This window comes from Vipera berus, assembly GCF_964194415.1.
Source record: "Vipera berus genome assembly, chromosome: 13".
Taxonomy (NCBI): Eukaryota; Metazoa; Chordata; class Lepidosauria; order Squamata; family Viperidae; genus Vipera; species Vipera berus.
The window spans coordinates 19698297-19714675 of NC_138216.1; the positions used below are offsets into that span (position 1 = coordinate 19698297).

General features: G+C 38.0%; 1 protein-coding gene across 3 annotated transcripts in view; it reads right to left on the reverse strand.

Moving 5' to 3' along the window:
- Window positions 1-12194, reverse strand: part of MSLN (mesothelin) — a gene marked incomplete at its 5' end in the record, with an annotated part of 49074 nt that extends 36880 nt beyond the window's left edge. For 2 of the 3 annotated variants that reach the window (XM_081338336.1, XM_081338335.1), the window contains 4 exons: window positions 4164-4354; window positions 6504-6547; window positions 7549-7609; window positions 12079-12194. In XM_081338336.1, coding sequence (XP_081194462.1) covers window positions 4164-4354; window positions 6504-6547; window positions 7549-7591 — 278 coding nt within the window. Of the gene's footprint in view, window positions 1-4163; window positions 4355-6503; window positions 6548-7548; window positions 7616-12078 lie in introns of those variants that run through there. The other variant, XM_081338334.1, reaches the window with a different exon arrangement.
- Window positions 12195-16379: the final 4185 nt, after the last annotated feature.

The window sequence follows — 16379 nt, forward strand, 5'->3', positions numbered from 1 at the left end:
GCTGATTTTTTTAGCTCACTTCATACAAAGCTTATCCAATTGGATTACAAATCGTTTATTTTTATGGGGGATTGGAATGGTGTTTTGGATGTACAGATGGATAAGGCTGGTTTTTTTAAGCGCTCTCCGAGTCATGCCAGATTGCCTAAATCTTTTTTTGAAATGAAGGACGATTTGGAACTGCGAGATATTTGGCGTGACACTCACCTGCATGAAAAGGATTATACTTTTTTTTCTGATAGACATCAATCTTTTTCCAGGATTGATTTTATTTTGCTGACTAATGACTTTTTTTCTAGGATTAAGAAGGTAAAGATCTGTGCAAGAGCTATTTCTGACCATAGTCCAGTTTGGTTAGAGATCAACAAGGACAATAGAGATAGGCGCTCGTGGCGCGTAAATGAGAACTTGTTTAGACATCAGAGAAATGTGGAAGAATGTAAACAGCGGATGAAGGATTTTTTTGAAATTAATATGAATAAAGATACTTCTATGGACATGGTTTGGGATGCTAGCAAGGCCTATATGAGAGGGGTGTTGATATACATGAATAATAAACACAGACGTACTTTGGAAGCCAGAAGGAAAGAATTGGAGAATGAAATTAGGGAAAAAGAAAAGGCCTTGATTTTGAACCCATTGGATGTGAAGACTAAGGAGGTTATTAAGCTATTAAGAGGACAATTTGACAAATTAATGGCTGATCAAGTGGCAACCAATTTGCGGTTTGCTAGGCATAATACTTTTTGCAATGCTAACAAGCCAGGTAGATGGCTAGCTTATAGACTAAGGAAAAAGCAAAGGGCTTCTAATATAGATAAAATTGAACATAAGGGAAAGGTTGTGTTTCAACAGGATCTTATTAAGGAAGCCTTTCTGGACTTTTATTCTAAATTATATGCTAAGGAGAAGATTAATGAAAAAGATATTGATGTATATTTGGAGAATGCTAGCATCCCGGTTCTTACGCAGGCACAAAAAGAGGAGATTAACCAATTGATAACAGAAGAAGAAATTCTTACAGCTATTAAGGAATTGAAGTTGGATAAAGCGCCAGGTACGGATGGTTTGACTGCGGTTTACTACAAAAATTTACAAATGGAGTTGATAATGCCGTTAAAGGAACTGTTCCAGATAATTCAGAGAGGGGGAAAGGTGCCTCCGTCTTGGAGAACTGCTTTTATCTCTTTGATACCGAAGGAAGATCAAGTTGCTACTCAAGTAAAAAACTATAGACCGATATCACTTTTAAATACAGATTATAAGATATTTGCTAAGGTGTTGGCTAATAGACTGATGAGGGTTCTGCAACAGGTGATTCATGGGGATCAAACTGGGTTTATTAGTGGTAGGCAAATGAAAAATAATGTGAGGCATATAGTTGATGTGTTAGAGTTTTTGGAAAGGAACAACCAGATCCCTGCGGCGCTAATTTTTTTAGATGCTGAAAAAGCTTTTGATCAATTGAATTGGCAATTTTTGATGAAAGTTTTAGATAAAATGAATTTTGGGGATAAATTTTTGCAACCAATTAGGGCATTATATCAAAAACAAACTGCCCGAATAATAGTTAACAATAGTTTGACTGAAGCTTGTAATATTGAGAAGGGCACAAGGCAAGGGTGTCCGTTATCGCCTTTGTTATTTGTGTTAACATTGGAGATATTACTGATAAAAATACGGAATTCGGAAAGAATTAAGGGTATACAAATTAGAGATCAGGATTATAGATTGAGAGCGTTCGCAGATGATCTGGTTGTTACGGTGACCCAGCCGGAGAACTCTGTTGTGGACCTGATGGAGATAATAATGCAATATGGGAAGGTTTCTGGATTGAAAGTTAATGCACAAAAAACTAAAATTCTGGCCAAAAATATGACAGCATCGCAAAAGGCCCTTTTAGAAGGATTAACTGGATTTGAGATTGTTAAAAGGGTCAAATATTTGGGGGTGTCTTTGTCACCCTCTAATACAAAGTTATATAAAAATAACTATGAAAGATTATGGGGAAAATTCAAAAAGAAATGGAGAGCTGGGAAAAATTGCAACTGTCTTTGTTGGGGCGAATCGCAGCAGTGAAAATGAATGTCCTGCCTAAATTTTTATTCTTATTTCAAATGATACCGGTTCTTAAGAAAGATTCTAATCTGGAGGAATGGCAGCGAGGTATCAACAAATTTGTTTGGGCAGGGAAAAGGCCACAAGTTAAACTTAAGATTATGCAGGATACTCGTGAAAGAGGTGGTCTTAAAATGCCCAATCTTAAATTATATTATGAAGCTGCTGCGTTAGCAGGAATAAGTGATTGGATTAATTTGACACAAGAGAGATTATTAAATCTTGAGGGCCACGACTTGTTGTTTGGCTGGCATGCATATTTGTTGTATGATAAGAAGGTAGATAATGTGTTTAAAGTGCATATTTTAAGACAGGCATTGTTGAGAGTTTGGAAGAAGTATAGACATAAGCTAGATTGTAAGATACCATTGTGGGCAATTCCAAAACACGCAATAGAAAATATAAATGTTGGTTTTAAACATGATGTGACTACGTATAAGGAGATTTTAAGTCTGGAAAGAAATGTCTGGTGTCTGAAACCGTACAGCCTCTTGCGAGATGAGAAGATTATTCAAACTTGGTTTCAATATATCCAGCTACGGGCCAGGTGGAAAGAAGATCAGAAAACTGGTTTTACAATGACTGATGAAAATCTGATAAAGCAAATTAGAAATCAGGGTCCAGCACATATCAAACGGATATATCTTGCATTGATAGAAATTGACTCAGAAACAGAACTTGTTAAAGATTGTATGATAAAATGGGCTCAAAATATCCAAGAAGTTATTACAATGGACACGTGGGAAAAGATTTGGGTGAGGAACGTAAAATTTACACAAGCTCAAAATTTAAGAGAGAACTTTTATAAAATGTTTTATAGATGGCATTTAGATCCTAAAAAGCTTGCAAGTATGTATCCGAATTACCAGCCCAAATGCTGGAGGTGCGGTGACGAAGATGCAACATATTTTCACATATGGTGGACTTGTAAAAAGGTTAAGGCTTTTTGGATAAAAATTTGGTGGAACATGCAGAAGATCTTCAAGCAAAAGATAAAGTTTTGTCCGCAATTCTTTTTGCTGGGTATAATTACAGAAGCTACTGTTGTGGACACTAAGTTGATGTTGAATTTAATTACAGCAGCAAGACTTTTAATAGGTCAGTATTGGAAGAAGGAGGAATTGCCGACTATAGAGGAATGGACTTTAAAGGTTTCTGACCTGGCAGAAATGGCAAAGATCTCGGCTTATTTGAAAGATCATTCGCAAGAACGCTATATTATGGAGTGGAAAAAATGGATTGAATATATCCAGAAGAAATATGGGACTAAAAAGTTTCATTTAGCATTTGAATAAGTCTTCCTTTCTTTTTTCTTTTTTCTTTCTTTTTATATGTAATATTAATATTGCTTGTAGTTATCTTATATGAGCTAGAGAGCGATAGATTTAAGAGTTTATTGTTGTTAGCATATGGATGTTTATGATTGTTCTTTGTTTTTATACCTTGTACTTAGCTCTGGGAAGTCGGGGGGGAGAGGGGGGGGTAGGGAGGGATAGGTAGGGGAGGGGGAGGGGGGATTGTTAAAGATAAAATGTATTTTTAAAACTTTTCAATAAAAATAAATAAAAAGAATTTGTTCACCAAGCCACCCAAATGTCTTGTGGACCTGAGCATCTTTTTTTAAAAAAATACTAAATACTAAAACTTCAATATTCATCATTTTGTGTAGAGCAGGTGTCTAGTTAGAGTTCAAGGGCAACCTCTGGCATTTCCAGACAGTGCCAAGCAAAGAATTGGGCAAAACACATAAACATTTTCCAAGCAATACTATGTTCCTAGTATTAAGTCTTAAAACAGATAGTCTGGGGCCAGTCCTCTTAATTATAGAGAGACAAAAGCCAAGTGGTGAGTAAGAACACCAAAAAAGGAAGCTTTTGGTGTGCAAACTTATAGCTTTTTTTAACTTTGGACCACACTGACAAGGCAACTGCGTAATTTACATTCACATACAAACACAAAAAGGAGGCTTAATTCCAAGGCCACCCCAACTACGTTACAAATAATCTCTTTTCAAAAAACTGCCCCAAACTAAAAAATGGTCCTACCCAAATGAGGTATTTCCACTGCTGAAGATTTCTTGAATTGCTTTAACTTGATCTGGGGCCAGGTGCTGGCATTGACTTAATTGTTTTAGCAATTTTTCACCACTTGCTGCAATAGAATCTCCAGACATCTCGCAGACCAAGTGGTTTGACATTCTGGCCTCTTCCTTGCTGATCACTGGGCCAGATGTAGTCTAAAAAAAGTTTACAAAAAATTAAATAGAAAACAAAATATGGACAATTAAATAAAACAATTTCAGTTTAATTAATTAATTCACTTAATTCAATTTCCTATAAGAATAGTGTAAGTATTATTTTGAGATGATGAAAAACAAATTAATTTAATAGTTAATATATCTGAGCAACTCTTTGAAGTAAGACCGAGTTTTACAGTAATTATAAACACACAACTGTTTAAAAATATTCTTCCACTTTCTATCTCATCAATTAAATTGTTCCTCATTAGTAATAGTTGGCTAATACCAAATAAATTTTACTTGTTTAATCTATCAATTAAATTTTTTGTTTTAAGAAATGTGCAGTCATGGGTGTAAGGCAAGATCAACCAACCTCTTTGAGCCAGTTTCTAGCCCATCTAGCCTGTTGAGAGCATGTGGCAGCTGCTCTCCTGGAATGGCTGTCATTTTGAGTATGGCCAATTTAAGCACTGGAAATAAAACATGTGGATTATTCCAGCCCCTCTTACCTCCCCCTCTCCCTTCCAGCATCCTTTCACTTTTGTTTAGGAGAAGGGGACTGGGGAAGTGGCACGCTTCTAAGTCTCTGTGCCTCTGTACCTATCTCTCTTTGATTTTAACAGTGAGGAGCAGCCAGTTTGGACTCTTAGAATGCCACAGAAATCCCTGGGTTGCCTCTCCTCACTTACAAATAAAACGTGCAGGGCCCTCAGAAGAAGCTCACATGTAAAATAGATACTACATGGTCCTATCTACAGTAGTTGGAAATGTACAGAACCATGGTTGCTCAGAAGATGTAGGAGAAAAAATGGCAGAACCTGGGGGTGGAGTTAAAAGAGAGATCAACCTGGAATCCCTACATAGCCACAAGTGGACCAACCCTCCTTGGCTAATCTACAAGGCTAAGCAATGTCAGATCCTCAGTAATATTTAGAAGGGAGACTAGTGTAATAGTCTAGACAGGAAAACTTAAAAATATTCCAGAAGAAAGCAAAAGCAGCTACTTCCATATCATTGTATGAAAACATGGACAAGTCTAATTCTGTTTAATCACAGGGAGATTTTCCTAATAATAAATTATTATTACTTAATAATCTTTGAAGCTTATGGAACCCCAACTGTCTTTTTATTCCAAAAATAATGAATAGTGGTGTGGAATTGTGGAATCTATGTATAGTGGACTTTGCTTGAAGTTGGACTATGCCTGGCTGATCCTTTGGAAGTGACTGAGACATGTCTGAGTCCTGTTATCTGTGAGAAGTTTGAGCTGGTTGATCCTGAGGACGTGAACAGAATCTTTGTGACTGTGAGCTTGGCCACCTCTGTTATAGACCTGGTGCAGAAGGCAGCAGGATAGTCATATATTTGCCCATGTTATACCTCTATTGTGTGAGCTGCACAGTCTTCTAGTTTCCTTCCGGGTTCAATTCAAGTCCTAGATGGCAGAGGTCCTGGTTATTTGTGGGACCACCTCTCCCTAAAAGTATCTACTTGTCTAATAGATCAGAAAGTGTAGGCACATTCCGGATCCCTTCCCTGAAATTCTGCCAACTAAGAGGGACCTTGGAAGTGTGCCTTTTCTATGGATGCCCCTACCTATTAGAACACCATCCGCCCAGCAATTTGACAGGTCCCCATCTTTTCAGAAGACCATCAAGATCTCTCGCAAAGGTGCTTTACCAAAAGGCAATTGTACTTGCTTTGTTTTTTTCCTTGAAAATATTTTGCTTCTCTTCCAAGAAGCAAAAACAAAATCCAGTTGCCTTTTGGAAAACCACCTTTGGGACAACCATGACCTGGGTGATTGGAAATCCCCACAGACATCAAAACCTGCCTTTTCCTAAGGGGATAAGAGGGGGGAAATGGAATGAAGATAATCCTGTGAGGCATCCTAATGGAATGATTAAGGATATTTTTTGTTTGATTGTTTCTCTGTATAGTTACTGGTTTTATTGTTCTGAGCTGCTCAGAGCTGTTTAGGATGAGTGGCCATATACATCTTTTGAATAGATAAATAAGCACAGTCAAATACCTCACACTGTTTGGTTCTCTGCCTCAAAGAGATCATGGGTCTAGATAAACAGATTTGAGAGGAATATAGATCTCTGTAGGCAATATAGGTATTATACAGAAATGCAATACTTACCAGGAATTTCAGTGCACCACTGGGAGTGAGCATTATTGCACAACCTAAAATATAAGACATTGGTTTTGTCTTAAAGACATTTTATTGAAAAGCTACAGTAAGGATGCCTTTCTCTGCAAAGCCAAATAAGTGGAATATTCTCTGTTATACCATTTTTTAAGAATAATAAACAAACGTCTTGCTTAAATATGCACTTCTTGTGTTTTCTGATCACACAATGTTCATTGGTTTATTTGGAACACACAAAGAAGAATAAAAACTCCCTTTCCTTTAGAGCAGGTTTCCCAAATGGCAAGGAGGATCTTCTTTGGGGAGCTGCAGACAAAGTCTGGGGAGGTTTGAAGAATCTTTTAATTGTACAGTTTTACAATAAATCCACTTTCCCCAAAATTTCATTGCATTTTCATTTGTGTTAATTTTGTGTTTTTAGGCAAGGTGTGTCCATTAAGATTACTTTAAAGGGAGGTGTAATAGGAAAAAGTTTAGAAAACCCTGTTTCTAGAACACATAATCAACTTTAGTATGCACATATCTCAGAGGAGAAGATAAAGATTCTAAATCATAAAACAGAATCTGGATTAGAATTTCACAGAGCAGCTATAGAAGATGTCATGGTTCCGATGAATGAGACAAATCAAACAAGTTACAGGCATATTATTTATCTTAAAGTCTTTGTAATGAAACAAAACATCAGCACTCATGGAGGGATGCCAGAATCTGAAATCTCCTCCCCCCAAACCCATCGTAACACACAGACAATCCCCCCTTATCTACATGTCATAAATCACATTATCCAATTAGTTTCACATATGAGGTCTCTCCTCCCATTCTGTACGGGACTTCTTATCTTCTCAAAATAGACATTAGAAAAATTCCCTCCCTTCAAGATTCAAAGTGAAGCAGTTTAAACAAAAGGCTGTCTCTTACATTGTCAGTGCAAAAACATACCAATGTTTGCAGCATTGATATCCAGCCCCCCTTACAAAAAGAACAGATTCCGTAATTTTATAGCAATTTTATAGCAGTCATGCATAATTATACTCACCAACCATAAAAAGGCAGCAGAGCATCCTGAGTGATTCTGGCATTATTCCAAATAGAACTTTCTTCATGGGTAAATATATGCATTCATTCCAGAAAAATAAACAAAGAAATAAATTTATCATCAGTAATAATTATCTTTTAGTTTCCCTGCTTGGTTTAAATCTGGCAAGATGCCACTGATGCTGTTTGGAGCAGATTGGTCATTAAACTGATTGGGTGAGTTTAAAAAATTGTAAGAATTATATTTTACTCTGCTCATACAAAGCTATCTCACTCATTGCTCAAATGGCATTTTCTGTCTCTCTCTGCAACTTTGTTACTGATTTTTAAATTTCAATAAGGATTATATTAAATATTAATCAGATCCAATCAATGATTCTACCAGATACGAAGAAGCATTTGATTGGATAAAATGAACTTTATTAACTATCAGGCTCAGTCTTGGCAAGGTTGAGAAACACTGAACTAACTGATCTTGAAAATCAGAGTAGGAGTTAGATATCACTATCACTCTGATGGGAAACTGCCAGGAAACCCAGTTCCCTGGATTAGAACTTAAAACAAACATACTTGGATGAAAGCAATAGCAAACCATTTCTGTTTTGTTGTGCAGAAAATTACTTGAACATACACATAGTGTGACTTGGAATCAAGCTCAAATTGAAGCAGACTTTACTGAATGAAAATAAACACCACCACCAGATTGATCTGCAGTTGGCTGGCAAACCGTACTCAACGAGTAGTCCTCAACTGCACTACATCTACATGGAGAGAAGTAAGCAGTGGGGTACCACAAGTCTTAGGCCCAGTACTCTTCAATATCATCATCAATGATTTAGATGAGGGAATTGAAGGGGAACTCATCAAATTTGCAGTTGACACCAAACTGACAGGAGTAGCCAACACCCCAGAAGACAAACGCAGGATCTTGACCAAATTGAATAATGGACCCTATCCAACAAAATGAGTTTCAATGTGGAGAAAAGCAAAGTCTTACATTTAGACAGGAAAAACCAAAGGCACGGGTACAGATTGGGTGAGACCTGGCTCAAAAACAGTAACTGTGAGAGGGATGTTGGAATCCTAGTGGATGATCCCTTGATTATGAGCCAGCAGTGTGCAGCAGTGACCAAAAAAGCTAAAAAAATCCTATTGTATAAACAGAGGAATAGAATCAAGAGCACGAGAAGTACTATTACCACTTTATAAAGCCCTAGTGAGACCACACCTAGAATATTGCAGCCATTTTTGGTCACCATATCACAAAAAAGATGTTGAGAGTTTGGAAAAAATTCAAAGTAGAGCAACAAAGATGATCAGGAGCCTGGAGACTAAAACATACAAAGAATGGCTACGGGATTTGGGTTTGGCTAGTCTAAGGAAAAGAAGAAATAGGGGAGACATGATAGCAGTATTCCAGTATCTGAGGGGCTGCCTCAAGTCAGAGGGGCCAGGTTGTTCACCAAAGCACCAGAGGGAAGGACGAGAAACAATGGTTGGAAACTGACCAAAGAGAGAAGCAACCTGGAACTAAGGAGAAATTTCCTGACAGTGAGGACAATCAACCAGTGGAACAGCTTATCCCCAGAAATTGTGGGCACTTCGTCACTGGAGATTTTTAAGAAGAGACTGGACATCCACCTGTCTGGGATGATATAGGTTCTCCTGCTCAAGCAGGGGGCTGGACTACAAGACCTCTAAGGTCTATTATTCTATTCTATTCTATTCTATTCTATTCTATTCTATTCTATTCTATTCTATTCTATTCTATTCTATTCTATTCCAATTTTACAAGAATATCAAAATAAAATTATTTTCTCCACAACACCAATAGTACTTTGCATAGTTCACAAGTTTATCTACTTTTTTATGTCCTTTCTGAAATTACTAGAAAATATTTTTAAAGTAATATAAATGATGTTATGATGCATAAATTAAGTAGATATATTATTTTTTCTGTAAATCTGGGATTTCCCACTTACATTGTTTGCATTTTGCTGGTGTTTATTGTGTGCTGTCTAATGTCCATGTAGAATTGGGCAGCCTTATAAACTTAAATAAACTTTTAGTATATGTATTATCTATTCCTTAATTGATAGCACAGCCAATTCCTCACAGGGATTGGGAGAATCACTTTCAAGACCAAGAGCATGTGAAGTTCCAATTAAACAGATTTATTGTTCATGCCTACCACAGGAATATTCTCATTTCATGGTTAGCATCTCCTAGAAGTTAGATAAGGGTCAACGGAATTCATGGTGAGCTGGTCTTAGTACATTTGTGACTACGTAGGGATTCTAGGCTGATCCTACTTTTGACCTCACCCCAAGCTTTGTTACACCTTCTGCTATAATCAATGTGTCATGGTTGACACAATGAACTTTATGTCTTCCATACGGACCTGCGTGTTTTGATAATGTATACGAGTTTGGATGACGCCTGTAAGAATAAATTAATGAATTAACTATCAATCTGTCCCCGAAGATGGGAGAAGGTCTAAATGACGGATGAGGAAAAATATTTTTCTTGGCTTGTGCTTATAACTCTTATTCAGATGAATGTTTGACCATGCTTCTGTTTTGTCCCAATTTATCTTTTCACCTATAAGATGAAATATTAAAAATATTTATTTTGCAGATAAGAAATTTTAAAGGTCAGAATGTACAGGTGGACAAATAATCTCAAATGTCAAGCCTTCCGTGCAAATTTTTGGACTCAAGTAAAGTTGCAAAAAAACCCACTGGAAACTGATAGCAACCCTGACCTCTGGAATGAGGTTCCGCCCGAGATCTGGATGGCTTCCAACCTGCTGGTGTCTTTGAAGGGACTTGAAGAAGACCTGGCTCTTTGTAGAGGCCTTTGGTGAGGGTGACTAAAGCCCCTTGGATTATGTGGGTTGGTTTTTTTTTCATTTCTGACCAATTCTTCTCATCTTTGCTATCTTTGATCTTTTATTTATCCAGAGTTGTTAGGAGCCAAGCAGCATACAAATTTAATAAAAGTGTATTTTGTTTAATTACATCTATTTTACATTAAATAGCTCTTCTACCAAATCCATAGCTGTAACTGCAATATTTCTGCAAAAGACCTGACATCCAGGACAAATTTTGACACATCAAATCACATTCAAGCAATTATCTATGTCTCTGAACCAGAATATCTCACTCATATCTCCAGTGTCAAATGAAGGAAAGGTGCCACAGATATCCTGAAGGACCCTGTATTTATGTGCAACACTGGCATTAACCACAATTTGACTACAAAATTCTAGGAATTAAAAACGTGCTGAAGTAGGCTGGCACATTGCTCTTGGTAGGAATTCCTTGCTGCACAATCCAGATTCAGGAAAAATTTCTAGCAAGAAGCTACAAATTTTCCAAAACTTCATTTGTTGGATGAGATAAAATCAATCTGCCCACAATCCAGAGACCCTTTCTTTGACTTTTTTCTAGCACCTTGAATAATCTGAGGAAAGCCCAGTCTAGCTGCCTAAGGAGAATGGAACTTTGCTACTTTGTCAAAAAAACCTGCATGTATTTCCTTGTAACTGATGTGAGAAAGTTTAAACTTAAGGTGCTGGTGATGACCTATAAAGCCCTTAATGGCTTGGGTCCGGACTATCTAAGGGAACACCTGCTGCCCATCAACTTCCCATCGTCCTGTGCGCTCCCACAGGGAGGGCCTTCTCAGGGTTCTGCCAGTTAAGGAATGCCGGCGGGTTATTCCCAGGGGAAGGGCATTCTCTGTGGCTGCGCCGGCCCTATGGAACCAACTTCCCACGGAACTTAGGATTGCCCCCGACCTTCGTTCATTTCGCCGGGACCTGAAAACCTGGCTCTTCGAGCTGTCTGGCCCAGACTGAGGGGTTTTTAATTTTAATTGGATTTTAGACTTAATTTTTAGGGCTTAAATTTAATAACTGTTTTAACTGATTTTAACTTTTGTGTTTTATGTTTTAATTGCCTTATAAACCACCCTGAGTCCTACGGAAATAGGGCGGTATATAAACTCTAAATAATAAATAAATAAATAAATACTCTATTAAACTTCTTCTTCAAGCCCTATGGAATTGAACATTTTATACATTAATTTTTTCTATTCTCCTTTTAGGGGTTCTTCTGAAAACTTCAAATGTATATGTACTCATTATTCATAAATAAACAACAGGAAATTAGTTAGAACTGTCATGCAACTGAAAACTTGGCCAAAAATAAAATTACAGGTAACCACAACTTGCAAAGCAGTATTAGTTTTAGAAAGTGTGCATGTCTTTTGCTTCTTTTAAAGAAATCATGATTCTATGTGCAAAACCATCCAAATTTTAATTAATATTGCCTGTTTGTTATTTAAACCCTCTAATTCCCAGGTTACAATGAAAGAGAGGAGCTCTCAATAGGCTGGAACTGAACTGAGAACTGAGACTTGCTTACTCCCAAACAATGAAGCCAAATATTCTCTCAAGCAAAAGGCATCCCTTCCATTCTCAGAGCACAGTGAAAAAAAGCAAAAATATTTCAAGCATGGAACATACCTCTGCTGCCTCTTCACACGTTTGGCTGACAGAAATAAAATCTGGGCATTCCGCTTTGCACAAATGAAATCAGGATGTGGTCTCTGCCTCTTGAAAAGGTAAGGCATCAAGAGGCAGCCACGCCCAGTGCTTATGAAATGTGAAATGATTTGGCAATTGGATTTTAGGCCTGTGTCCTCAATCACCTGTATCCCGGGAAACCAAGCGAAAGGCAGAGAAAAGAACAAGTGGCAGAGCCCAGGCTGTGCCTACAACATAGTATCTCTAGCTATTGTGGTTTGTGAGCTACTATGGTTTATTTAACAAACTATGATGAAAGTAAAGCTTGGCTTAGCACACAATGTCAACATAATAAACTTCCTCTAAGGAGTCATCCTTGGGATGCAGCTTAATTTCTCTCAGATGCTTTCCCAGAATAATGTGACTGAGTTGTGAAGGATACAAGCCACCATGTTCTAAGAAGAGATTTGGCAAGTGTTAAGTTGGAATCTCTGGACCACTTGCAGACACTCTGCAAAAAACGATAAAATGAGGCGTGACAGAAGAAAAACATATCCTGTTCCCAGGATAGAATGCAGAAGCAGGGACCTTGGGGCCAGGGGAGGGAGGTGAAAGGGAGAGGCTGGCAGAGCTTTTAGCATAGGGTCTCGCCTTTTGTGCTTGGCTACCTGTGGAGATCTTGGTAGACAATTTAGAGGCAACAGGATATGCACAATGAACTTTTAGTATGGAAAGAATGTGTTCTCTCACTGCTTGTATCCTAAAATGGGGGAGGAAAAAGAAGTATGAAAGGAGTCCTGGGATCTATTTCTACAAGCCATTTATTCAACTCTGTGGAAAGTCGTAGATGATACCCATTTTTAAACCCTTATTTTATTGATGCCTAGTGGTTCTAGTGAAGCCTGCATGAACGGCATAAAATATTTAATATTTCCATAAAATATTTGGAAGTGTCAAGATGAAATGCACAATTTTCCATTTCCTGCAGCAAAATATAATTGAATCTTCATCTCACAAAAGGCTACATTTCGTCATTCATTATAATTCTTAAAACATTATTTCTTAATATGTATTAAATAACAACAGATCAGATGATAGTCTAACACAGGATATATACGAAAAGGCTTTCCTTGAAGTCTTAGTATGGTAGAAATAGGAACTTGTGTTATTGTGAAAAAGCTAAATTATCGATCAAAAGCATTAGCAGAGAGAGTTCATTTTATGTAGATTAGGATTTATTTCCTTGAAAAGTCCAACTGTAAGAAATCTGCTATAGAAAAACTTTAGGACGTTTGAGGGAAAATGAGATATAACAAAAAATTATACCTTTGAAAGCACACCACACTCTGATTGCAAAGTCACATCCCTCTTCTTAACTTTTTGACCCCACTTCTCCCCTGTGTGGAATGCAGATAGTTTGATCTTGAGAACATTCCAAAACTTGTTCATTCTATGAAAACAAGGCAGGTCTCTAAGGTATTGTTCTGAGATGACTTATTGATAAAATTGAATCACCCATCCCTGCCTTTTAAATCTTGACATTAATCCTCTGTGGTAAGTTTGTGACAGAAGTGTTTCTAGCACTTTGAATGACTCAGTAATGGCTCACAAATCATTTCCAGCGTATTCTTAACAGGTACTTTCCTCAGGGTTGAGCAATATATGTAGGATCTTCCCATGCTTGCGCCTGGAAATTTCTTTTCTGCCATGTTCCCATGGTACTGTCTTCAACTCATCACTGACCCATACCTAGGATAGTCATGCTTATCTCTCCAAAGTTAGCAGCATTTTCCCCTGCAGCCAATAGTGGACTTCAAATTTGATGCTGTGTGAGCAATTGAACATATGGGAATGGGATCAGCCTGGCACCTTTTGCTCATCTCAGGGCCTTCGGCTCTGGCCCTTGGGCACTCCCATTCCAGGGATATGTCTTATGGGAACTAGAAAGCTGGCAGTTTCCAACCAAACTTTCCTCTTCTAGCCATCACCTCTCCAAGTCCAAGGATCCAGCTATTAGGGAACTTAGGCAACATGGATCCAACTGTTTAGGCTGCCCAGAATTGCTTGATAGTGAGATGGGCAGCATATAAATTTAATCAACAAACAAACCAATAAAACTTTAATGAGCAGATGGTGGGCAAGCTTCAGAACAAGCCCACGCAGTAGGGATAATCACCACTGTCTGATAAGGTGAGAGAGACTTACGCAAAGCCCAATCCTACTCCTGCAGATCAACAAAGTGCTACATTTGCTTTCAAAACCAGGGGTATGGGTTTGGGCAAAAGGCAAAGCCTACCACCCTCTGTCAAACGCATCTGCCCATTACAGGAGTGATGGTTTTCTAGCAGGTGCGGAAGAGTACCAAGCCAGAAAGTTTACCCAGGGGTTTGTCTATAGAGATTTTCAGTCATCCAAGTCTTGTTTCTTGTTTTTGTTTGAACCTCTGCTCTTTACCACAGTGGAAGGCTACATTACAACTACAACTTTTTATTTTTACACAGCAATATGTACAAACCATTTCTATAACTATAACCTTACAGAACAATAACCTACAGAAATAGAGCACAACAATGATGAAACTGTAAACTTGAATACATTTAGGTCAATATAAAAGGGGGGGAATGAAATTGCCATAGGTGTATACTATAGGCTGCCCGACCAACCAGAGAAAATAGATGAACTTTTTGCTAGTCAGCTAACTAAGGTATGTAGGAAGCGCATCACAATAGTAATGGGGGACTTTAATTACCCTGATATCAACTGGGAGACAAACTCTGCACCAAGTGGAAGATCTAACAGATTCCTGACAAACCTAGCAGACAACTTTCTCTCCCAAAAAGTAGAGGAGGGAACTAGGGGATTAGCCATATTGGATTTAATTCTCACTAACAGAGATGAAATGATAGAAGGTGTCGAAGCCACAGGAACCTTGGGGGGATGTGATCATGCAATATTGGAATTCAACATTCTGGAGGCACAAGCAAAAGAACACAGCCAAACTAGAGTCTTGGACTTTAAAAGAGCTAATTTCAATAAACGTAGAGAGACCTTGGGAAGAATTCCATGGATGAGAATCCTAAAAGTTTAAGGTTTTTTCTTTACATGGTAGAACAGTAGTTTGGACTTTATTTTCATCAAGTGACCGATAGAAGAGATGCTGGTTTCTTCTGAACTGGACGTTTTCACGATATTGTTTTATTCGTCCTTCATATCTTTCAATTTTCTTTGCTGTTGCTATTACACGCTGTTTTAGGTTTTCCATGATTTCTGTTATTGTTTTTTCCTCCAGGTTATATTTTTTGTATAAACTATTTTTCAGCTTTTCGTTCTTTAGTTTACTTTCAAGTATTTCAATTTGCTGACATCTCCTTGTAGTTTTTTTGTTTTATTTTCAAGTCGAATTTTCCACTTTGGTGTTCCAGTGGGTTTCTTTTTTGGCATTTTATAACCCAATTCTGCAGTTATAACAGCGGCTGTACTGTACATTAGTTGGTTTGTTTCATACAGTGTGCTGGATGGAATGGAAGTTAAAATGTTGTTCACAGCATTTAGTAGATCTTTCACTCGTTTGCTATGCACTTCACGGATGGCAGGCAGTCTTTTTCTTTCTGTGTTGTCTTTGATGTGGTTTTCAATCTTTTCTTTCAGCATTTTTGCTAGATTACTTAGCTCTACACTTTCGAGTTGTTGCACAGGAGAATCTTCATCCTGTGTGGTGGCTTCTTCCGCTGGTTGGTCAGTTTGTTCAGGTATTGGAACAATTACTTCAGCCTGCTCATCATCATTGCTTGTTGTTTTCTTTTAAGCCAATGTTCCTAGATGTTGAATTTCCACATCTGTAAAAACTTTATTATGGATGATGAAATGTCTTTGATCCATTAATCGTTGTTCGGTTGCGTCACTTTCCGGATGCTTTTTCTTCCACAATTGCATCATTCTTTTTTGAAATCCCCTGGCTGTTGGTTCTGCCTGGTAGTAGCATTGGATGATTTCTCGATTTTCTTTGGTTGTCCAGGTTTTGCACTTTTGTTCCAGTCGCTTTACAGTTGTACGCTCTGATTCCCCAGCAGTAACAACTGAGCCCTGTGGCCCATTTTTCGACAGATGTCCAGGAGCCATAGCATCTGACACGGTCCTTGTTGACCCGGGCGACGACCGATCCGCTATGGATTTTTTTAAATTTCTTCTCATCATTGGTGATGGGAGGTGCCTGGGTTGGTTCACAGTGACTAAGCCACTACCAATCAGAAGACCGGTAATCTCATAACCATAGGGCCCGCACCCGATAGCTGTCCAGTCCC